The 24,415-nt window shown below is 41.6% G+C and overlaps 2 protein-coding genes across 2 annotated transcripts in view; one reads left to right on the forward strand and one right to left on the reverse strand.

The window, feature by feature from the left end:
- LOC310784780 (class I histocompatibility antigen, F10 alpha chain-like) overlaps positions 1 to 24,415 on the reverse strand; it is a 196,383-nt gene that overhangs the window by 27,061 nt on the left and 144,907 nt on the right. The window lies entirely within an intron of this gene.
- Positions 5,304 to 24,415, forward strand: part of LOC310785681 (GON-4-like protein) — a gene marked incomplete at its 3' end in the record, with an annotated part of 62,858 nt that continues 43,746 nt past the window's right edge. Inside the window, exons 1-7 of the mRNA XM_083646824.1 lie at positions 5,304 to 5,428; positions 5,551 to 5,625; positions 6,060 to 6,110; positions 6,478 to 6,531; positions 6,650 to 6,745; positions 6,915 to 7,007; positions 7,816 to 7,968. Of these exons, the coding sequence (XP_083502950.1) occupies positions 5,327 to 5,428; positions 5,551 to 5,625; positions 6,060 to 6,110; positions 6,478 to 6,531; positions 6,650 to 6,745; positions 6,915 to 7,007; positions 7,816 to 7,968 (624 nt within the window). The 5' untranslated portion in view covers positions 5,304 to 5,326. The remainder of the gene's footprint in view (positions 5,429 to 5,550; positions 5,626 to 6,059; positions 6,111 to 6,477; positions 6,532 to 6,649; positions 6,746 to 6,914; positions 7,008 to 7,815; positions 7,969 to 24,415) is intronic.

Here is a 24,415-nt window from a genome sequence, read left to right on the forward strand (position 1 = left end):
GACCACTGAGCTGTGTTTTCACCACATTTCTTGACCCATGTGGTAGGCTAAACTTTGATTTGCAACTGTTCGTTTTTAGTCATTTCACCAAGTAAATGTGTTGGGTTGAGAGCATGGTTGAGAGAGATTAAAAGCAGCACAGAGTAGGCTATCAGGGCTGAGAACTGAAACGGCTTTCAGTAAAAACAAGTTTGGTGATTCATTCATGTGCTGATGTACGGTCGTTTGAGAGTGAAAGCGTACTTGGAACATGGAACCCTTTGATGTCCTGTTAGCTCGTTAACCTCGTTAAAGCTCTCTGATGTCCTGTTAGCTCGTTAACCTCGTTAAAGCTCTCTGATGTCCTGTTAGCTCGTTAACCTCGTTAAAGCTCTCTGATGTCCTGTTAGATCGTTAACCTCGTTAAAGCTCTCTGATGTCCTGTTAGCTCGTTAACCTCGTTAAAGCTCTCTGATGTCCTGTTAGCTCTTAAAGCTATTTGAAGGCTTTCTGTTGTTCTCTCGTCCTCTCCAAAGGTCATGTTCTTCCGTGATGAACTCGCACAAGAAACGTCTCCGACTCGACTCCAAAAGCCCACCCGCTCCTCCAGCCGCATCCCACAATGCACTGCTGCTGCCTCTGCCCACAGGAGGAGAAGAGGAAGAGGGGGGGGTCGAGGAGGAAGAGGGCTTCCTGCTGGTGGAGGAAGATACCACAGACTCCAGTCTGGTCATCACTATGGGTATACCCCCCCCCCCCCCCCCCCCTTCTCCCAATAGAGACCCAAAGGCACACAAACCAAGGGATTCAGTTATATTAGAATCAGGAGAGACCACATAACATTGACCAAAAAAATAAGAATAAATCGCAGGATAAAAAAAATACACACATTTATTTTGTATATATATATATATATATATATATATATATATATATATATATATATATATATATATATATATATATATATATATACACACAGTGTGTGTGTACAGTACTGTACAGTCAACCTAGTGACATCAAGCAGCGCTCTAGTTGGCGCACAGCTGAAATCTTGTTCATCCTTCTAGGAAATGTAGGTAAATGTCAGACTTGAAAGCAGTGTCCTGTCTTGTCTGAGGTGAAATGCAAATGAACTAGGGCTGTCCCGGCGAGTCGACGTAATCGATGACGTCGACTACGTAAATACGTCGACGCACGCTACGTGCCTCGGCGCGTCACAATCGTTACAAAACAAAATAGTGTGGCTAATGTTAGCGACTAACTGTTACTTGTCGTTACTTTACATGGCAGTAAAATGCCACTGAATGACCAAATTGATTTAACTTTTAACCATTTCGATTTCCACTTTCCATACGGACCCCCAGCATTGGTTATTTGTTAACGTCGTGACAATTTATAACGTTATAACGTACTCCGACCGGTTTGCGAAACCGGAAGCTGGAGCACGTTATAAACATTATAAATATAGTCACGTTATGAACTAACAAATGCTGGGGGTCTGTATGGTAAGTGGAAATCGAAATGGTTAAAAGTTAAATCAATTTGGTCATTCGTGGCGTTTTACTGCCATGTAAAGTAACGACTACAGTTAGCCGCTAACATATTAGCCACATTACCCATCAGCGGAGCGTCATTTGACGTCAGCACACTCTTTCCAGTCGATTCCAGTGGGCATTCCCATGCTTTCACATGGACCCATGTTGGGTGTGGATTATGTACAGTCTATGGTGTGGATGACAGTCTTGTGTCTGGATGATGTGTGTACAGTCCATGTGTGTGACCATCTTACATGGAGCATTTTGTCTTTCTCCAAAATTAAGAGCACTGTTACTGAAAATTGCACACCATTGTACTGTAAGATGATGATTTTATGTTGGACTGCTGCTAAACTCAGTTGACATTGCACAAGGTTTTTGGTATTCCTCCTGAAAGTGACTTGAATTTAATTTATTCTACTATTTTATTTTGAATTGCACTATATTCATTTTATTTGAGGACAAGCTCTTGCTTTAATTTTATTTGAGAGATTTTATGTTGGACTGTTAAAGAGAATGAGATGGTTAAATAAAATACAGAAATTGAGAAGTTTTTGGTTATTTATTTGTTTTGGGTAAATTTATTGTTATATAATAAAGAAATTAAATAAAAAATAATCGTTAGATTAATCGACTAATCGAAAAAATAATCGTTAGTCGAATCGATAAGAAAATAATCGTTTGGGACAGCCCTAAAATGAACTAGAGTCACATGATCAAATGTTTCATGTCCTCTTTAACATCATCGAGAAGTGATGGAAATCTATTGGTCAACATGTGTATGAAGGGAACCCTGTAAGAGTTGCATGGTGTAAAGCCCTCTGCAACGCATTTGAAACTCAGTTGAAAAACTCTCATCGGCCAATCAAAACGCTGATAACGTGATGATGTCTAACAGCTGAACCATGTCAACAAACAAACACGAGCTAGGCAAAGTGAGTTTAAATTGCAGTTACCTAATCTGTCACACATGTCACATTTAATATAATCAGAGCTGTTATCTAATACAGTACCATCACATATCAAGCTACAATGTCATACTCTTGTCACAAGGTGGCAACAAAGAGCTATGTATGTATTTACCTCCAATCAAAGAGAGAATGCACTCACCATGGCTCAAGCTCATTGATTATTGGTGTTAGGGCTGTGACTCTTCACTGGCCTCACGATTCGATTTGATTACGATTATCGATGCATCTCGATGCATCTTAAATCGATGCATCACTTTTTTCCGCAATACATGATTTATTTTTCCTCACTTGTTTTTTCTCACTGTGTGGCTACTTTTAAAATAAAAGTGCATTTGGAATTGCATTGTATTATGATCCATAATTAAAATAAACAACTGCATGTACTTCCATTATATTTTATTTGATATATATATATATATTCTTTCTGATTCATTTATTTAAAGAATGGGACATTGCACATTAATGAACAGTACAGTACAGTAAATATGCCAAGGGCTAGTTTCCACCTGTATATATATATATATATATATATATATATATATTTTTTAATAATAGATTTTTTACATTTGTGAATCGATGCAGAATCGTGCACGTCCGCATCGCGATGCATCTTATAATCGATTATTTTTGACACCCCTAATTGATGTGTATACTTTTCCCAACGGGGTTTAGATTAAACCACGCCCCAAACTCATTTGATTGGTTGCCCCCTCATACGCATCACTATCCTCCACCACGCTCCACCGGTCAAAGAGAACTCTTTCCCCGAAGTCGAGTGTGTTTCCCAGTTTTCTGAGCCACACATCTCCAGGGGAAGGAGAAACAGGAGAAACGGGGAAAACACACTAAACTTTGGGGAAAGAGTTATTTTTGACTGCCTGGCTGTAAAGAGAGGCGTTCGGGGTGCAGAGTCGCCTCTGCTGTTTATGGTAGTTTATTGTCAGTGGTGGCGGGCGACACTGACGTGAATGAGGGGGAAGCGGTGTGTGTGTGTGTGTGTGTGTGTGTGCATGTGTGTGTGTGTGTGTGTGCGTGCACCTTGCTTAGGCAGATGAGTTGGGAGGAGTCGCTTGCTTGGCAGGGCGGGATGACCAAGTCACGGCGACCAATCAAATGAGTTTGGGGTGTGGTTTCATCTAAACCCATTGGGAAAAGTATACACGCGTACAGGGCAGCCATTATGAAACAAAGTAGCCGGCGAGTGCCAGAAGAGAAAGCCACAGATCACATCCAAATTAATATTAAAACATGACATGACATGTAATGTAATGTACCGTAAATTCCGGACTATAAGGCGCACCGGTGTATAAGCCGCACCTTCAAAGTTGACTATTTTTTTCTTATATAAGCCGCACCGGACTATAAGCCGCGGGTGTTTTAATGGTATTTTCTTTTCTTTTTTTTATTGTGTTTTAATGTTTAATTACCATATGTAATGCTCCCATTTATTAACATTTCAACAAAACAACATAACACAACACCACCTGTGTTGTTATTTACAGTGCACACAGTGTCATACAGTGTCATACAGTGTGGTGAAAAGAGGGCAAGAGAGGAAATTAAAACAGAAGTGGCTTTATAGTTAGAAAGAGTGCTAAAAAAGAGAGATTTTTTTTTTTTTTTTTGAAAAAATCCATAGATAAGCCGCACCGTTATATAAGCCGCAGGGGCCAAAAAAGGCCAAAAAACGGGGAAAAAGGTGCGGCTTATAGTCCGGAATTTACGGTATATGTATATATGTATGTAATATAATATTACCCAACGAGAAGATGCAAAGATACAAGTCGCTACAATGAAACTTCCCACTTGATATAATCTAGCAAGAAAACACAACTAGGGATGAAACAGCATCGAGCAGCAGATTTAGGTGAAATAAACTTGTGTTTCATGAGACAGATTATTTGTTTAATTGCTTTGTTGAACTGTTAAAGCAGCTACGAGCAACTTTTTCGATTGTTATTAAACAGTATAATTACAATATTGATGCATCACATCTTACCTATAATAGTAGCTGATACCAAAGCCTTGTCAATCGGAGATTGCTCCCTTAGGTGATTATTAAGTCTGTGTCTGTCTAAACTCGCGTCAACAGGGGGCTCTCTCTCTCTCTCTCCTTACCGCCGGCCCGGCTACCCGGAAGTGAAACGCGGAAGTGAAACCCGGAAGTGAAACGCAGCTGCCTGCCTACGCCGTTTGCGCTGCCTAGCAACATAACATAAACAATGTGAACGCCACGGATACTCTCGGGAACATCTCTCGTTATATTCTAACAGGTTTTTTGGAAGTTATTTTGTGGTTATGGCTGAAGTGGCTGCTGCAAACCGTTTCATTTCACTTCCTGATCTGCCCTGGCCACAGACAGACTACACTGGCCGATTCACTCGGGGTTCAAGCGAGACTACTCTGCCTTGGTCTCGTCGACTATTAGAGGTAAGATGTGATGCATTGATATTAAATTTATACTGTTTAATAACAATCGAAAAAGTTGCTCGTAGCTGCTTTAAGTTGCCTGGAAATGATGTTTCATGCAACCTGCATCTAAATGATTTGTGTGAAAGTTTCACCGACCAGCCTTACATCACATTTCTAGGCAATTAATATTACTGTCTGTCATATTAATATCTCTCCCTCTGTCTGTCTGTCTGTCTGTCTCTCTCTCTCTCTCTCTCTCTCTCTCTCTCTCTGTCTCTCCCTCTCTCTCTCTGTCTCTCTCTCTCTCTCTCTCTCTCTCTCTCTCTCTCTCTCTCTCTCTCAGAGGAGAGTCAGTGTGAGGTGAGAGGGGGCAGGAAGAAGGTGAGGAAGAGGAGGAAGCTGACTGAGGAGGAGAGCGAGGAGGAGATGGGAGTAGATGTGGGGATTGACAGGCGACTGGACCAATCGCTGGCGATGAAGTCCAGACAGCACAACCTGACCACCGTGAACGTCCGCAACATTCTGCACGTCAGTTCCCTCTGTGACACCAATGTGACATCACCACTCTGACATCACTGTGACATCACTCTGACATCACTGTGATATCACTCTGACATCACTGTGATATCACTCTGACCTCTGTCCCACAGGAGGTGATCACTAACGAGCATGTGGTCGCCATGATGAAGGCTGCCATCAATGAAACGGAGGCCGTGCCAGCTTTTGTGAGTTGCTGCTCAGACCTGACGAGTCAATCCAGAGCTGCTTTCACTAGAGGAAGACTGCACTGTTTTTACTGATCTCTCTCTCTCTTTCTCCCCCCTCTCTCTCTCTCCCCTCTATCTTCTCTCTCTCTTTCTTCCCCCTCTCTCTCTCCCCTCTATCTCCTCTCTCTCTTTCTTCCCCCTCTCTCTCTCCCCTCTATCTCCTCTCTCTCTTTCTTCCCCCTCTCTCTCTCCCCTCTATCTTCTCTCTCTCTTTCTTCCCCCTCTCTCTCTCCCCTCTATCTCCTCTCTCTCTTTCTTCCCCCTCTCTCTCTCCCCTCTATCTTCTCTCTCTCTTTCTTCCCCCTCTCTCTCTCCCCTCTATCTCCTCTCTCTCTTTCTTCCCCCTCTCTCTCTCCACTCTATCTTCTCTCTCTCTCCCCCTCTTCTCGCAGGAGCCAAAGATGACTCGTGCCAAGTTGAAAGAGGTGGTGGAGAAAGGAGTGGTAAGACCTGTCTGTCTCTCTCTCTCTCTCTCTCTCTCTCTCTCTGTCTCTCTCTCTGTGTCTGTCTGTCTGTCTGTCTCTCTGTCTGTCTCTCTCTCTCTGTGTCTGTCTGTCTGTCTGTCTGTCTCTCTGTCTGTCTCTCTCTCTCTGTGTCTGTCTGTCTGTCTGTCTGTCTCTCTGTCTGTCTCTCTCTCTCTGTGTCTATCTGTCTCTCTGTCTCTCCCTCTCAGCCTGTCTGTCTCTCTCTCTGTCTCTATCTCTCTCTCCCTCTCGGCCTGTCTGTCTCTCTCTCTGTCTCTATCTCTCTCTCCCTCTCGGCCTGTCTGTCTCTCTCTCTGTCAGCAGTGTTAACTCAGTGTCTCTGCAGGTGATTCCAGCCTGGAACATTTCTCCCATTAAGAAAAGCAGCGAGCTCAACAAGGTGAGACTCCACCTGCAACCGCTTCACTCAAAACACAAACACTTTGTTAGTAAATGTCACATTATATCAACCTTTTCTAATTGGACACATAAGAAGCATCATGCCCCGCCCCCCACAGGCCCCTCAGTTCGTGGACATCCCTCTGGCTGAGGAAGACTCCTCTGATGAAGAGTATCGCCCTGAGGACGACGAGGACGACGAGACGGCCGATGATGTGAGGACATGCCCCCTTCTGTCTGTCTGTCACACCTGTCAATCAACTTTCACATGGATCACTAACTGTGTGTGTGTGTGTGTGTGTGTGTGTGTGTGTGTGTGTGTGTGTGTGTGTGTGTGTGTGTGTGTGTGTGTGTGTGTGTGTGTGTGTGTGTGTGTGCACACAGACGTTCCTGGAGAGCGACATGGAGAGCACAGCATCGTCTCCCAGAGGAAGTCGAGTCAGCAGAGTGGAGGAGGATAGCTGCAGCCCCTGGAGGGTGAGACACACACACACACACACACACACACACACACACACACACACACACACACACACACACACACACACACACACACAGGGTTCCCACAGGTCATTGAAATCCTTGAAAGTTTATGAATTTGATTTTTTTTTTAAAGCAAGGCCTTGAAAGTTTTTGAAAATAGACATAAATAGATCGGTCATTGAAAGAGCTTGAATTGATATATTTTGTGCATTAATACAAATTGAAGTTCTTTTGATATTTGTCTTAACGTGTGAAACCTCTGTGTTTTTACTCGTTGTCTGTGAGCTTCTGTCAAGCTGCTAGTTTTCATTAGAAACATCCTCAGTGAACACAGCAGTAATCTTGCTCCGTGTCTCAAACTCTGCTGGGTTGGGTCATTCAGTTTGAGGCACTGGGTCTGGAAAGTCCTTGTATTTGATGTTTAACCCATTGATACCTGATGCAGCATTTGCGTGTATATATCCCTCATTTGTGTGTGTATCCCTTTAAGACCGCGAACCGCGTCACGCTGTTGATTGTTTATTTTGGCTCATGTCCCATCCGCTAACATACATGTAGGAGGGGGCGGGGCAGGACTTTTGACCGGTACACCAGCCAGCCACTAGGGGTCAATCAAGATGTTTTGGCTTCACTTTTTGGGAGTTATCATAATGTCGATATATTTATACAGTATATGGCTGAGACACACACACGCACGCACGCACGCACGCGCACACACACACACACACACACACACACACACACACACACACACACTGTTGGTGTGTAGAGTCGGTGTCAGAGCAGCTGTTTTCTCTCCCAGCGTTCTCGTAAGCGCTCCAAGCATCAGAGGGCGGGGTCTGTCTCCATGGGCCCGCCCCAAGCCCCACCCCCCAGAGCCGTGACTGACAACTCCTTCCTGGAGAAGCTTCACGCTGTGGAGGAGGAGCTGGCTGTTTGTCTGGAGCCCTACCAGGTAACACACGCACGCACACACGCACACACACACACACACACACACACACACACACACACACACACACACACACACACACACACACACACACACGTAGTGAGCAAAGATGGATGCTCACATCACTATTGTGAACACAAAACAAAGAACACTTCTGATATAATATGATATAATGAGTGTTTTAGTAAAGTGTATCACTCAATAGTCAATACAACAAATAAAGGCTTTTATAGAACAAAAGTCTATGCCTGGCCTGCTTAGGGCCTGTGTCCACCTAGCGTCTTTTCCTCAGGTCCAGCGTCTTTCACTTTCACGCTATCCATCCATGACATGTTGTTGCCTGTTGCTATGAAAACAGCCAGTGTGTATGTTTGACTGTAGTGGAGGGCGGCTAACGTTAGCCTACTATATTATCTGTCCGACTCGTCTGTCTCCAATCAATCACCTTGACTCCGCAGCTGAGTTTTGAATGTTTTGTGCAGTCCATATAGCGTCACACATTGCACAGTATGCGCATACTTGAAACGATGCCGGTTATGTAAACAAAGCGGAAAACGTGCGTCAGAAACTTTTCTTGTCTTCCAGTCAGACCAGCTGCCAGACACCCCCCTGCCAGACACACCCCCTGCCTCAGTCTGAGTGCAACAGAAAAACATACATGGCTCATAGGTTGTCGTTGTTCCACCCGCCCCCCGTCCGCATTTAGTTCATTTTTACCCACAGCCCGACCCACCAATTTACAGAAGTGTATTTTTTACCCCGTGTTTTTTTGCGGGTACCCGGCGGGGCCCCGCGGAACCCCGACCCAGTGCAGGACTCTGACCCAGCGTCTATTTTCAGAGCGCTCCGCCGTTTTTGTGCGCCGGTTTCCAGCTGAGAATAATTTAACTTTTCAGAAAGACGCTGGTGTCGGGTCTCGGGTGCTCCTTTTCTGGCAACTAATCATATGGAGAAACTATCGCAACAGAGACAGAAAGGCTCAATTGTGGGAGCAGATTGGCTAAACACTTAATATTTCTGGTGACTGCTGTGCTTACTGCTTTTAATAAGGTAGCCTACCTGTGTTGTTAGTTTGCTAGCTGTCAGCTATCAAGCTACTACCGCACTGAACTAACGTTAGTTTCAGACTGCTTCCTTGTATATTGTGCACTGGGATCAGCTAGGGCTGGGTCGGTTTGAAAATTTTAAAACCGGTTCGATATTGCCGTCTAAACCGGATCGAACCGGTATACCGATTTTTTTTGTAATTAAAAAAAAAAAAAAAAAAAAAATTTTTTTTTTTTTTTTTTTTTTTTTTTTCAAGCAGGGCTCCTGAGTGTGGCCCATAACTGTCTGTAGTGCAACTTCAGTCCACCTGATAGCGATAATACAACTCTAAGCTGGTATTGTCAACCAGCAATGATACTGAATAAAAAGAAGCAGGACACCTGTGTAACAAACACACCCTGTATTTATTTCTCATAACTATTCAGCTCAACTTTTCTTCTAAACATCAAAATAATAAATGAAATAAGACTTCTGCCTATAGTGCAACTTGAGAAAAAGGCTAATAAAAACACAAGCAGTGCAATCAGAATGGATTGGCTTACAGCTGAGCTGCCTTCTAAACTTCAAAACTCACAAATTCACACAATATAGGGCCTAGGCATGGGTCGGTTTGAACATTTTGAAACCGGTTCGATATTCCCCAAAAAAACGTATCAAAGCGGCTGCAGTTGGTGGCGATAATGCACCTCTAAGCTGGTATGCTGCCAACCAGCACGAACACTGAATACAAATAAGCAGAACCTTTTAACTGTAACAACACACTGTTTTTATTTCTCATAACTATTCAGCTTAACTTTTCTTCAAACATCAACATAATAAACAAAATAAGACTTTTGCCTACTAGTGCAACTTGAGAAGAGGCTAATACGAACAATAGTGCAATCAGAATAAACTGGCAAAAAAAAAAAAAAAAAAAACTAAAAAAAAAAAAAAAATTTTTTTTTTTTTTTTTTTTTTAGGTTTTTTCGGTTTGCACGTGATCAAACCGGTTTGGGCTCGTATACCGAACCGAACCGAACCGGTAAAACCGGAAATCGACCCATGCCTAGGATCAGCGCTCCCCAGCGCACTCCCAGCGTTTAACAGTCGGAAAAAGATGCTAGGTGGACACAGGCCCTTAGTCTGTAGATAAAACACAATGACAAAAGCCATAGTAATTTAGACTCTTATTGTCATGTTGCTGTCTGTTTGAATTTTGCATTGGGGCCAGCTATTGAAGTGAATGGGGCAGGCATGGAAAGTCCCACTATAAACCACTGAAAAATGCTGCCACCAAGTCCCTGTTTGGTCCAAAATAGAGCTAACTAGATGAGCTAAGTACACCATGATACATGACCGAACATCACATCATGTTTTCTTTACTCTGGTGGAAACATTTTTCAATCAAATGTGAATATTAGCGTGTTGTTTTTGGAGTTAACTTACACTACTCGTGACTTACCAACAAATGTAATGTGATGGCAGAGTAGTGGGTGGATGGAAAGTTTGGGAGAAAAATAGTTTAGAAACTGACAGGTTGTCAGTAAATGTAAATTGCTCTGATATTCTGCTTAAACTGCTTAAATTATTCTGCTTAAATTGGATTGATTTAATTGTTTCGATTTCGATTGATTCATTGTGTTGCTGCTTTGATGTAATTTGACAAAGTTTCAAATGGTAAATATATAGCTGCATTTATATAGCTCTTTTCTCGTCTACCGACCACTCAAAGCACTTTACAACACATGCCTACATTCACCCACACATTCATACACTCACACATACATACAGTATCTTGCCCACGCACACTTCGTCATGCGGAGTGGAGGAGCCGGTGAGGATCGAACCACCGACCGTCTGGTTAGTGGACATCCCGCTCTACCTCCTGAGCCAAAGCCGCCCCTTGAATGAATTCTTTCATTGATTTGATTTTTGATTTGATTTTATTAATTCATGCTTGCAGTGGAGCCAAGGCCCCACTGAAAAACTGCAGAACTTTACAGAGAATCATACATTACAAAAAGATAAACTACATAAAAGATAAGCTACATACAAAACAAATTTTAGGTTAAGAATATTTCAGGGCAGCAAAGCAAGGGCAGGTAGCAGTTTAGAACAAATCCTTGCAGGCTGCCTTGAAAATATAGCTTTAAAATGCGACTAAAAACAACATAAAAGACATTAAAAAAAAGTTGAGGGCACACGCCGACAAAAACACCTGCGGCTGCCTTGAGGCGCCACCACCTGCAATCAATCAGGTGCTTGATGAGTCATGGCTTTTGCCCACGCACACTTCGTCATGCGGAGTGGAGGAGCCGGTGAGGATCGAACCACCGACCATCTGGTTAGTGGACATCCTGCTCTACCTCCTGAGCCAAAGCCGCCCCTTGAATGAATTCTTTCATTATTTTGTTAATACATTTGTTAAGTAAATAAAAAGCATAATACACATTATTTTGCATGGATATGAATACAGGTGTGCCTTGAGATCTTGGCTTGCGCTTTGGTGTGCCATGGGCACAAACAGTTTGAAAACCACTGCATTAATCCATTAGTCAATCAAAAGAAAATTAATCAAACTTTTTTTTTAATTGATCGTTTAGAGCAGGTCTGTCTCTGTGTGTGTGTGTGTGTGTGTATGTGTCTCTCTCACTGTATCTCTCTCTCTGTCTGTGTGTGTGTGTGTGTGTGTGTTTGTGTGTGTGTGTCTGTCACACTGTATCTCTAAGGCTCTTTCACACCGGCCTTGAAAGCCGAAAAATGCACGGAAAATAGGATTCGCGCTGTCTGTGGCGAGTTGGTCTGATGATATTCCCCCTCGAAATCAGCTCTGCATTCCCTTACAAAAACTACTAACGTTATAGTAGTCATGTGCATTTATAGCCTATACTATTCCCCCGACGAACGTTATGCAGACTGCAGCTGTTTGATATGCGGGCGGTCGTGTATCGTTTCAATTTTAGTAGGACACCATATCGATCTGCCCGCCCACCATGCGAGTGCGGCGGCGGAGCCCGTTTTGGCGAGTCCGCCCACCATGCGAGTGCACCTATCCTCCCAGCTCAGCGGACTAGGAGAAGGAGGGAAGTATTGTTGTTGAATGAATTCGTTCATCATACAGTAGCCAGGCTACACTAACCTATGAAAATATTCATTTGGGCTAGGAGGAGCAGGAAATCCCTCCGCTCGCCTTTCAATCCAGGAGCGGGGGATTTCACCTGAAAGTACACAGCAGCACGGGGATGTGGCCGTCCTGCTGGCCTGTGTGTGAAAGCAATTTCTGTGGCGAGGCTGCCAGGCTTTACGGGCTTCCCGAACTACAATTTTGCGTGATCTGTGTGTGAAAGAGCCTTCTCTGTCTCTGTGTGTGTGTGTGTGTGTGTGTGTCTCTCACACTGTATCTCTCTGTATCTGTGTGTGTTTGTGTGTGTCTCTCACTGTGTGTGTGTGTGTGTGTGTGTGTGTGTGTGTGTGTGTGTGTGTGTCTCTCACACACTGTATCTCTCTGTCTCTCTCTGTGTGTGTGTATGTGTCTCTCTCACTGTATCTCTCTCTCTGTCTGTGTGTGTGTGTGTGTCTCACACTGTATCTCTCTGTCTCTGTGTGTGTGTGTATGTGTCTCTCTCACTGTATCTCTCTCTCTGTCTCTGTGTGTGTGTGTGTGTGTGTGTGTCTCTCACACACTGTATCTCTCTCTCTGTCTGTCTCTGTCTGTCTTTGTGTGTGTTGTGTGTCTGTGTGTGTGTGTGTGTGTGTGTGTGTCTCTCACTGTATCTCTCTCTCTGTCTCTGTCTGTGTGTGTCTCTCTGTCTCTGTGTGTGTGTGTGTGTGTGTGTGTGTGTGTGTGTGTCTCTCTCTCACTGTATCTCTCTCTGACTGTCTCTCTCTAGCCGTTTTCACACATGCGCTTTATACCAGGAAATGACCAGAAAGCGGTGTAATGTGTCGTCGATTCCTACAATAGGCTAAATGCTATGCCTAAATAAGGTCAGACAGTGTTGCAAATACCTGAACGTTTATTCGATCATTTACAGTTTACAAGTTATGCATTTACTCATATGCTAATGAGGTTAGTTCAGATATGCTAATAAGCTAAGCCCCATAATATGCTAGCTTCCTACATAGCTTCGCCCATGGTTAGAATGCTTATTATTACCTGTGACACAGGGACTTATATACCTTTCTCAAGCAGCCTATGCTTCTACACATGGTGTTGTATTTGATTGGCTGCTGCTAATAATATCTAACAATATCCTCAGACCATGGTCATCCCCACGTGCACTCCTCGAGTAGGCTAGCTATTGGCATCAACACGTTGACCTTCTGCGACCCAAACGCTTTCCATGACAAAGGCTATTATTAGCCCCTTACGCCCCTAATATCTCAGACATCTGGTCAGTCAGTAGTGACAGTTTCATAATCCACATTATGTTCCTTCACAATCAATATGTACTATTCTATAACAATTTATCATTGGAAATGTCCACAAATCCACCCTTTGTTAATTTTTTACCAAAAAGACAACAAACAAAAACTATTTCCAACCTTGTAGATTAAATCCCAAAAACTTCATTACACCATATAACTAAATATAACCAACATGTTAAACTTTTTAACCTTAGCATCTAGACCAGATGTTGCATGTGACGCCCAGAAGCTTGCTGATGGCGATTTTCTAACCTATAAGTGAAGATCAACCAGACAGATTGAATGATAAACCAGACAGCCTTATCGCCAGTTCATTTCACTCCTTTGATAATTAAACATCTTTCACAAGGTATTTCAACTAAAAATGGTTACAAGGGAATAGTCAAGCAATCCTGATTGCCCAGAAAATAACAAACACTTATTTAAATAATTTAAACAATATGGCTTAAACCAATATTAATGATATATAATATATACAATATAAAATAATATAAAATACTCCTTCTTCCCCTTTTTTTTTTTTTTTAAGCCTTAAAGGTAACTCAGTTTCCCTCTTTCATCAAATATTTGAAAACATTCATGACTTGCTGTCAGAGCTATCTATCAACGCCGTTTTCTCCTTCTTGAACCTCCACGCCAGCTCCGAACTACTGGACTTCCGTGTAGCCTTCCTAGGCCCACCAGCAGAGGGCTCCAGTAAGTCAGACGGCGGAAGCCGACGAATCAATACTACTGCCTTCATTGCGAGCCGTCTTTCGGCATCCAAGTTCTTTTTGCACCGGGGGCAAACGATTGCGTCACCACCCTCTCAGCCTTTCTTTCCTTGTCACGGGGCCAGATGGCGTCATTACATGTGACGTACTGGCACAGTTAGCAGCGTCACCTCCTGACCCCTGCATAACCTCTTTTCCCCAATTGGAGCTGGGTTTCTGACGAGGCAGTTGAGACGGCGCCAGCCTGTAGCTTTCCAGAGCTTTTGGACTCATCCCTCTCAGACACAGCACTATCATCTATCCCAGATGATTCCACCAACGGTTCCCCAGAGGGTTCCATCACCACCTAAAAATCCAGCAACTGCTTCCCTTAACACAGGAAACTCGTGAAAACATTTTGTCCCATACCACAGTAAAAACCTTAATTTTGTAACAACATCAATAACATCATGTTATAGTGTTAACACACACGTGACGTTAGTTAGCCATAACTTAAAGTTAAATGAATGCAAATGTTTTGACTCAAATGTGTAGCCTTACCAATAGCTACATCTGATACTTAATGTAGACAAAGTTTCCTTACCTGGTCAAGAATGAAGGTTTTCCTGCGATGTTTTACCCAAACTGTCACCAAACTGTCCATTTATAGACGTCCCTGGTCTAAGACAACTTAAACCTTTTCACAAAAGGTAAACATATCATCTTAAATAAACTAACCAAAACGATTACTTCTATCGTCACCCTGAAAACCCATCATGTCGGTCAGTCCAATGTCATCGTTAATAACTACCTATAAAGGTATTTCAAACCTACATTAATTTTCGCTATCACCCTCCAGAGCAGGTCTTACACTCTGGTCAGGTCACAGGGGGGGTTCTGTTGTGGGGGCCCACCATTTCCTTAACAGAAACAAAAATTACATAATCAGAGAATTTTCATAATAACTAATAATTTTGTAATATGTAACCTATTTTAATGCAACTAAATTCAACTCATTATTTAACTAATATTTGCCAGTACTGTCAAATTGATAGATTGTCACGTACGCCGGCCGGTACGCACCTGTGACAAAACCACCATTTGTCAACACCACTCAAATATTACTAAAAACAAACCCATGATTTTAAATATTTATTTCTTAAAACTAACTGTTGGTTAATTTTTAACAGACAATTATCACAAATGTGTAACCCTTCTTTCCGCATCAAAACATGTGACCTAATACTCCTTTAATCATTTTAAACTCCATGCCACCAGTTTCTTCCAAAATTCATTCAACATCCATTCCATTCTTACCAGAACTCACCGGAACTATCAAGATGCTAAACTCCACGATGTTCAGTATGTTCTATTTTCAGATAGTCTTAATTGGTCTCACAATGCACCAAAAATACTAAACTTTCAAATCCCGAAAAACCATGCTCCTTTTAAACCTTATTTTATTTTGAGAGTAGATTACTTAAAGTTGAAAATTATTTAAGATAACTATACAAGCTCAGGAAGATACATTTTAAATATAGTCAATTAACCAATTACCCATTACTCATTGGCACATTCCAAGGTTCTTGAAGACAGCTCCATAAGCCTAAATACTTATTTGCACCATTTTTCCCATACATTTATATATTGGAACAATGTCAAGAGGTTATCGCTTTATCCTATTTTACAGAGATGAAAACATTACTTCAGATAAGACAACTTTTAGCAATCCATATTTTCAAAAGGGAGGTACTTATTAGAATCCGATTCAAAAGTCTTATTTTCTTTTTTCCCAACATGCAACATTCCCATTCTATCCCCTAACTAATGCCATTGGACTTAACCTAATTGAAACACCTCTATCATGTGATGTGATGTAAATGTTTTGGTGACCATTTTTCCTCCTAAGTGTTTATTGCAGTGTAAAGGAATCATTTTGTCAGATAACAAGAATCCAAACTGACACTGTGCATTTTGTCTTGACTTTTTTTGTCCTTACACAAACACCCCTTCACTAATTGGCATTCATTCGTACATTGTTATGAGGAATGTTTAATTATCTTCAACATAGTTCTGGAGCTTGCCCAAGGCTCCTCCTTTTGTCAATGTATACAACATTCTTTATTCCAGAGTTTTGTCCACGTGACCAGCAACGCACGCCAGCACAGATAACCCCCATCAGAGAATTAAAAAAAAAAAGAATCATTCCTCTCTTGAACTTTGCCAACCACTGGAAAGGCCTTTTAAGGAAGCCACGATTATTGACATTGCACAGAATTTAACTTCTAGCATCTAAAATGAACTACCACCTATAATATATGTATAATTTCATATAATATGTCATGCATGTCGTCTATATATTCAAATATTTCCTGGTATGTAAGTGCAATATTTATGATGTAATATTTATAATGTAATGTTGATAATTAGTACTCATCAGTTCCCGTCCTAATGGCCTTCTTTCCCCTTTTTTCCCTTCAAGAAAGAAAAGGGACAAACATTGTTAATATTTCATTTATCATATCATCTGATCCTATTAACACACTCCCATTTGCAAAGACGGCTCTTCGTTATTTAACTAAACACTCGCTCGTCCGCTCCTTTGGTCTACGAAAAATGTATACACATTTCCCACATGTCGTTATTGTTAAACAATTCCGACCACGTACCACAACGTAAATTGTCATTACTGACCTTTAGGTCAGCTCCTCTTACGCGTTTTTGGTCTACGTGTGCGGTTATGTTGGTTAACCGCAAAGACGGTGATCGTACCACAGAACAGACATCAGTGACATCCACCGCTTATCCAGGCCTTTTGACAATTAAATCAATATAGGCACAAGAGCTCATTCTTGACCTTTGTCCATTACTCCTTAATTGACATTCAACATGTCAATGACCTAACCTGACATTGTTCCTTATTCCTGAGATTCCTGAGATTCAGATTCAAATGACCTTTGTTGTACCTGAAACAGAAAACGAGAGGCACGTTAATTTATTTTTAAGGGAAATTAATCATTGTTAGTCTTTTTTTTTTTTTTTTTTTAATAGGATACCTATAATACTAATCCTCCATTTTCTATTGTTTCATAAGGTGACTACTTCTGAAACACAGGTCGCTTCTTACGCGATGATCTCAAAGCCCTAAACAGCTGTTCATATTTTTAGACACTCCCTGAATGCCATGACACGTCAAACTATTTTCTGTTTAGTAACTCCTATTTTAAGCCCATACACTCCTTAAAACTTCCATTCTTGATCAGACAACATTCACACAATTCTTCCCCACTTTTGACACTCAAATCCTTGTTTGACAAGTTTGGATTAACTCTGCATTCTATTAACTCTTTTTAATGGGCAGTTTATCCCTTTTTCTTCTCCTTGAGCACCTGACTAATTTTAACGCCTTAGACAACATTCTAATTTATCTCTGATCTTTCCATATCTGATCATTAGTCATTTTTGGCTTTTACTTCTTGTTTTAAAACCTCTGACTATTAGTATGCTATTTTCTTTTGATAATTTACTTACTAATTTTATTTACTGATTTGCAACTTTCCTGACAAAAGACCGCGAATCTCATGCCAAGACGCGTATCAGATTTCATACCATAGTGCCTTGCACCTTGTTGTCAATTTTTATCGTCCTACATTCATTAATCGTCAAACCAGACCTTTTAACCATCAGTCGAGCTAAGCTCCATTCATGTCTTTTTAAACCATAATTTCCTTTCTTACTTTTACTAAATGTGCGCTAAATTACCTTTACCATTTTTACAATAAAGCTGAATCTGACCAGGGTCTTTTTAATGAAAAAAGGTTGTCTGAGCTGCAGCTTGTCAGATTCCAACTTCTTTTAAACACTATTTTCCATAATAGTGCCGCGCACTCGGCGTTTTCCCGAACATTTTACTCAAGGTTGCTCAAGGTATATATTTATTCAACTTATTTCCTATTTTTCCTTTTTTCCACATGCCCGTGCTCTGGTTTTTTCATATAAGCTTTCCCAATGAACTGAAATGAGGGGGGTTAAAAAGGGGGGGGTGTGGGGTGTGATACTTATTGGTCACTTTTTAACATTCCGACATTCACTCACTCAAACATCTCTTACACAGATAAAGTCAGTTTTATATCATTACAAGTTCAAGTCAACTCTTGTGTCACATAGAACTAAGATGTTTAGGTCTCAAAGTCCAACAAGTCCATTCTTTCATTGAGTCATTTAATATAGCTGTAAACTACCACCATCCATTTTCCTGCTGACCTAGGTAAGGGCTACTTTATGTTTTGAGTAATTGGGTTATCTTATGTAATACTTTTCACACACACACACACGGCGGTTGTATATTTCAATCAAACATGCGTTGCAGTGTTCAGTCCTGTCAGTAAGGAAGAGGGAGAAAAAACATGCTTCAATTGTAAAGGAAGATAAAATTGCATTCTATTATTTGCATTTATCACTGTAAGTTCTGCACCCGCCCTACTAGGCTGGGATGTGCGTATCTCCCTTTCATTCTACTTGTAAAGGAAACCAATTGTATACTTGAATTTCTGGGCCAAGTCATCGATATGGTTCATAGTATCTAGGTTTGTATCCAGCCAAATGCCAAGGTCTTCGTTAGTCTCAACAACTCGATGAGGGTACCTACTAGGGTTGTCACGATACCAAAATTATGACTTTGATGCCGATACCTGCCTAAATATCTTGATACTTGATACTTTAACGATACCTCGACAAAAAGCTAAAACAACAGGAAAAGTCGTGTAATAATGGATGACAGAAGAACATGGAAGTTAAAATTCATGTTTTGAGTCTTCACCATACTTTATGTGGTGTTCAGAGATAGCTGGGGAAGGCTGCCTCAACTGAGTTGGTGCTGATTCTGCTGGCATCTCATTTGACTATAGGAGACGAGGAAATGTGTTCAGTAGAGCGCAGAATAGAATCATTTCTGTTCATACATGTAGGTGAGTTTTTGACAATTAGTATAACATTAATCATGGATTATTCTAAATAAATAAATAATTCTCAGTGTTATTAAAGCTTTTACATGGTAATGTGCAGTAATCTGATGTTCCTTATACTTAGTGTATGTGATTTCTTTGACAGTTAACGTTATACAGTTTGCAACCTCATATCACTCTTAAACACCGTCATGACTCAATAGCCAAGGAGGTACCTTGGCAGAGGTTAGGCGCTCATGAGCGCATTGCCTCTAATTGCCTCGTCAAAACAAAAATAAATCACTCGCTTGACTTGACGTTATCACATTCGCTAAACTGTCACATTTTGTACTAGTCGGATCGTCTGTTGGATAAATGCTTTGGCAAGTCAAGTGGACGTGTTGTCTCCCTTTTGCCTGTGTAAACATCGTTTTACAGACGGACAATTAGCCTATGCATAGTTTAACATGCAGTTTCAAACATTCAATAAAGACTAATAATGCAGACTCGCTATTTATGGGCCCTTGATGGGGGGGGTGTTGAACTTAAATATAAATATAACAATCGCATAACCTGTAATAACACTACTAAACTGCCACAAACAAACAGGCCCCATTGTACAGAGAGACAGGAAGGAGTAGGGGGGGGGTGGGGGGGGGGGGGGGGGTGGGGTGCTGCATCAAAACAGGAGCATGCGACCTATGTGACCAGCCTCAGCTATTGTTTATTCTATAAAGATACCAGAGAGTGGTTTGGCCATTATTAAAGCCGATATTCATCATTTTGCCGATTTGGCTATATGGGCATTTTCATTGGCCGTTTGCCAATATCATAATCTAATAAGAAAAATGCACTAATTTGCGGCTGCTGCACCTGGAAGAATCCTCTCCCACAGTAATTCCCTTTGTGTGTGATCCGGAGCAATGTCCCGCCCACAGCGCTATCTGATTGGTTACACATCAAGCAATGGCCTATCAGAGGGCTCAGAGATGAAATTTCGACACCTCACCTCAGTGCTCTTTGTTCAGCGCAGCCTAGGGGGACAGAGCAGGCTGCCTCAGCCTGCCTGTAGCGAGAGCAGCGGACTCTAGTTGGCTGTTGTGACAGCCACACTGTGTTAGGGAAAAGCAGCAGATATTGTCATGCCAAAGTTGTAATAAAGTTAATATACATATTAATTACCTACGCTGACATTGCAAAAACACCACGATCTTATGAGCGATTCATATGAGGCACTGCCTCGCAAAGTGTGGAGTGTGGAGAGGTCTGTCTATCAGTAAGAGAGATGAATTAGTTTAATTGAAAATGCGCGCATGCACTTTATTGCAGTGATAACGATAACAAGATAACAGATTATTTGTGTACTGATAGCATAATATATTTTTGAGTAACGTTGGTGTCTGCTGTGCAAGTGCAACTCAAAGCATTGGGGCACTAGTTTCTTATTCCATAAACCATAGTAGCGTATCCACGGTGTAGCGTCGCTCTTTTTGAATCAAATGGCCCTTGTTGTCAGTAGCGAAGCTGCTTTATTGATCCAGTCGCGCTGCGTGTCCGAAAAATACATTGGCAGGCATGTCTGGGCAACCTGCAGAGCGGACTTTTTCCTGTTCTCTGTCTGGAACAAGGAACCGAATAAACTAGGACGAGACATTTCGTCAACAGACTCTGTTTGTTTTGGAGGATGCACGGATGAGCATGTTTGTTTCAGTATTCTCCTTTTGAGAGCCCGGGGGTGAGGTTATCAAGTGAATTACAACATCATAATGCAATAACCTCTAACTTCTTCTTTTCTTCATGCCATTTGGCTACTGCTCTTGAGCAACACCAAGCTATGGTGTCCCAGATAACATCACTCCTCCGCTGATGGTGCACGTTGGCTTGTAGGATATATGACCCAAAGTCACTGTGGGGTTCGAGGGGATGGGCGCACCGTACCCATTTTCACACAAGTGTAAGCGGAGGGAAACCCTTCATTCTCTTGTTACTATAGTGGGTCGGTGTTAGTTTGTTAAAGGTATAAGTCCACAGCTTTATCTTGATAATATGCCCAAGTCTCCACTAGATTGAGCACACACACACATATACACACATACACTCACATACACTCACATACACTCACATACACACCACTTTGCTTATTAATAGCGTGACTATTTTCAATTAATATTGCAGTTGGATAAACTGAAGAAAATGCATTTTAACAATCGGTCTTGTTATTCAAAATTTTGACACCAAGATTTTCTTATTTACTGCAGAACCCGTATTTACCTTTTGCCCCTATGTTTTATTATCAGTCTGACTTGGAAGCACCCTCTCTTATGCTCATGCACGAGCCCCGGAGGGGGGGGGTAAAGCAGCAGCAGCAGCACTCTGACCTAACGTAGCGTCAATGTTACTTTATTCTTGTCAAAAAACACTCCGATTTACATGTTAAAACGAGTTTGCAGCCTAAAAATAACTGGAAAACATTTGATTGATCTATTTCCATCAGACGATGCCAGAATCACACACACTAGCAGCGCAAAGCACACAAAGCCAGCAGCGTGCCTGGTGACTTTCCCAGGGACAAGGGAGGGGCAACGTAGCCTACAACTCTGCTGAGAGGTATTGATAATGTGGGATGGATGATTGACAGCTGTGTCAGACAGTCTTAAGCCGTCATTAGCCGGACAGGTTGTTCATATTATAGATCTATTGTCATAGACAGGACACACAGCTTCATTTGTTATCCAGGGGAAAAAATATTACAACTTAAAGTGCCATATCTACAGAGCTCGACTGTATATTAATTTCACAATGCGCTGTGCGCATTACAGGCACAAGGAACAGGACGCATCCGCTCCCAGCATATCATTCCAACATTACTAATGGGGTCAGAGATTGTAGTTAAGTTAAGTTAAGTTAAATGCACACTAATGTGTGCACACCACACATTAGTCAGTCCCACAGAGGTTTGCAGTGACTTACCAATTAGTCGGCCTGCAAATGGTTAGAGTGACCTAATAGCTGTTACAGCGTCGTGTTGTCATGCATCAAACAATTGTGTTTGTAGCCTGTTACCACGCCGCACGTTTTCCTGTGAAGAAGAGTGATGGCCATTCATAGTAACTAGTCAGTTCATACTCTCATGTGCTTAATGCTAGTACTTTCATACACATTCATACCTGTTCTGTTATTTATTGAGTTCTGCCTAGTGCTTAGTAACTAGGTGACCAGGCATGATGTCATGGATGATGGTGTGTGTGTGATGTTTGGAAAGATGGCCCCATAAAAGGTCTTGCTACTGGGGACATTAAGAACTTTTTGTCAAACTTCAAAATGTAATAACTCAGGGAATGTATTTTTGAATTGCTCTTTTGCAGAGTCGATCAACAATAATAGTAGTAATAGTAGTGGTACTAGTAATTAATCATGACACACAACTAACTTATAGAGGATGTAGTAAGATTCATCAATGTGCTGCAGCCTTGTATCTGTGTATTAAACACTCATAGTCATGTTGACTATGTATGAATCAAGCCTATAGATGACCTGAAAAGGGGGCGGTCAGAAATCCATCATAAATGCAAAATGTCTCGGGGTGTGACCCTACCAATGTTAAAATCATACCTACACCGGTGTTACGAACTATATGATTGCTTTAAGCAGTATAGGGGCGGGGGCTCACACGCCGGTCTATGCCTAGAGCCGCCACTGGATCAGTGTCACTGTCAGTACAGGTGGCTTGCATTTAAACCCACTCAGATGGGGGCCTATTGTGCACAAAAATCGCTGGGGTCTCTTTTCCAAGGGTAATCCAGCCTACAAGGCAAAAGCACATTTTGCGGTGGACAAAAAATACGAGTCCATAAAGGAGTTGTTTTTATCATTAATGCCAAAAAACATTTTTTAATTTCAACTGAAGCGTCTGAATACGACAAAACAAATGGCCTGCCACATTTGTAACCAAGCAGGTGTCTGTTAATATATCAATCACACTCACTGTGACAGTGCTTTACAGCACACAGAGGTCAAGACAACTTTCACCCACCACACACCCTCAAGGAATCAGAGGACATGGAAGGGGGGGGCCGGGTTAGGCTACTGTCAAGCACGATTCCTATACATTTTAATATTTACTGTACAACTATTTAGTTAGTTGCAGTTGGGGCTATTGTTATCCAAGCATTTTGCTCATTATGGTGAGCACAGGTGCAAATTAACAAGCATGACATGCTTCTTTATATGGAATGTTACAACTGCAAACCCTACCAAGCTTCATCAAAACATAAACACAGCAGCATTTTTATGGAGCCTTTGACAAGGGGGGGGAAGTTAACCTGTGACAAGGGGCGCTGTAAATCTCAGTCACCTTTTCCAGTCAGCTCACAGTCTGAGGGGAGGGGGGGCATTTAACACCACCTTTTCAACGTGACACCAGTATAATATTACTACATTGACTTTGGGGTTTTTGGTTCTAAACAATGGCTTTTGGCTTCAGCCATTTAGGCTACCCATCGATACAATCAAACACACAGACCTGGTTTTGACCAGTTTTTTGCTATTTTTACGCTATGGATAAGGTTCAACATAAAAACAATAAACAGTAGTGCAAATGACATTTTGAGATAGTCTAATTTATCTTTACATCGGCATGTAGCCTACTTATTCAAGAATTTTCTTTCAACAGTGCAAACAACAATTTACATAGCTATTTTTGAATAGACAGACCTACCAGAGTTTACATTATTAGTATGTGTTGGCCTGGGGGGGGAAAAGGGGGCTTGCACCTTTTTCTTAGAATCCAAATCAACCTGTTCCCAATACAATGTAGCTGTTAGAGAAAGGAATTTCACCATTCCTCATCCGCATTATAATGATTCAAACATTACATAGCACATCATTTTCCAACACAGCCGTACCGTTAATAGACTCGTCGTAATTACTTCACATACAGCAGCATTTAAACATCATCATGCGCTATATGTCAGCTTAATGATTTTGTCCTGTCCCAATGCTTTTTTTTCATGCGATCATGCGTGTCTATTTTCTTAATCATGCTATGTGCTTGTCATATGCTTGTTCACAGCCTCTCGCTAGGCTGCTGTAACATGACACCGGGCCGGTGTACCACTGACTCTGCTCCACAGCAGTGGGGGATCATATCATTGATCCATTTCTCAGGTCATCATTTTTTACACGTCTATTTTAACTCGGCACATTTCAAAAACCTTCCTCTAATGGCCTCATTTTTCTTTCCTTGCAGGCTTAGATAATTCTGAAAATCCCGTTCTTTTGAGACTATTTTTCATATTAGTCTGACTTAGAGAGAGAAAATGGGGAGGGGGGCATTTATTCCAAACTTATTACATCATTCAA

This window comes from Poromitra crassiceps, assembly GCF_964638095.1.
Source record: "Poromitra crassiceps genome assembly, chromosome: 11".
Taxonomy (NCBI): domain Eukaryota; kingdom Metazoa; phylum Chordata; class Actinopteri; order Beryciformes; family Melamphaidae; genus Poromitra; species Poromitra crassiceps.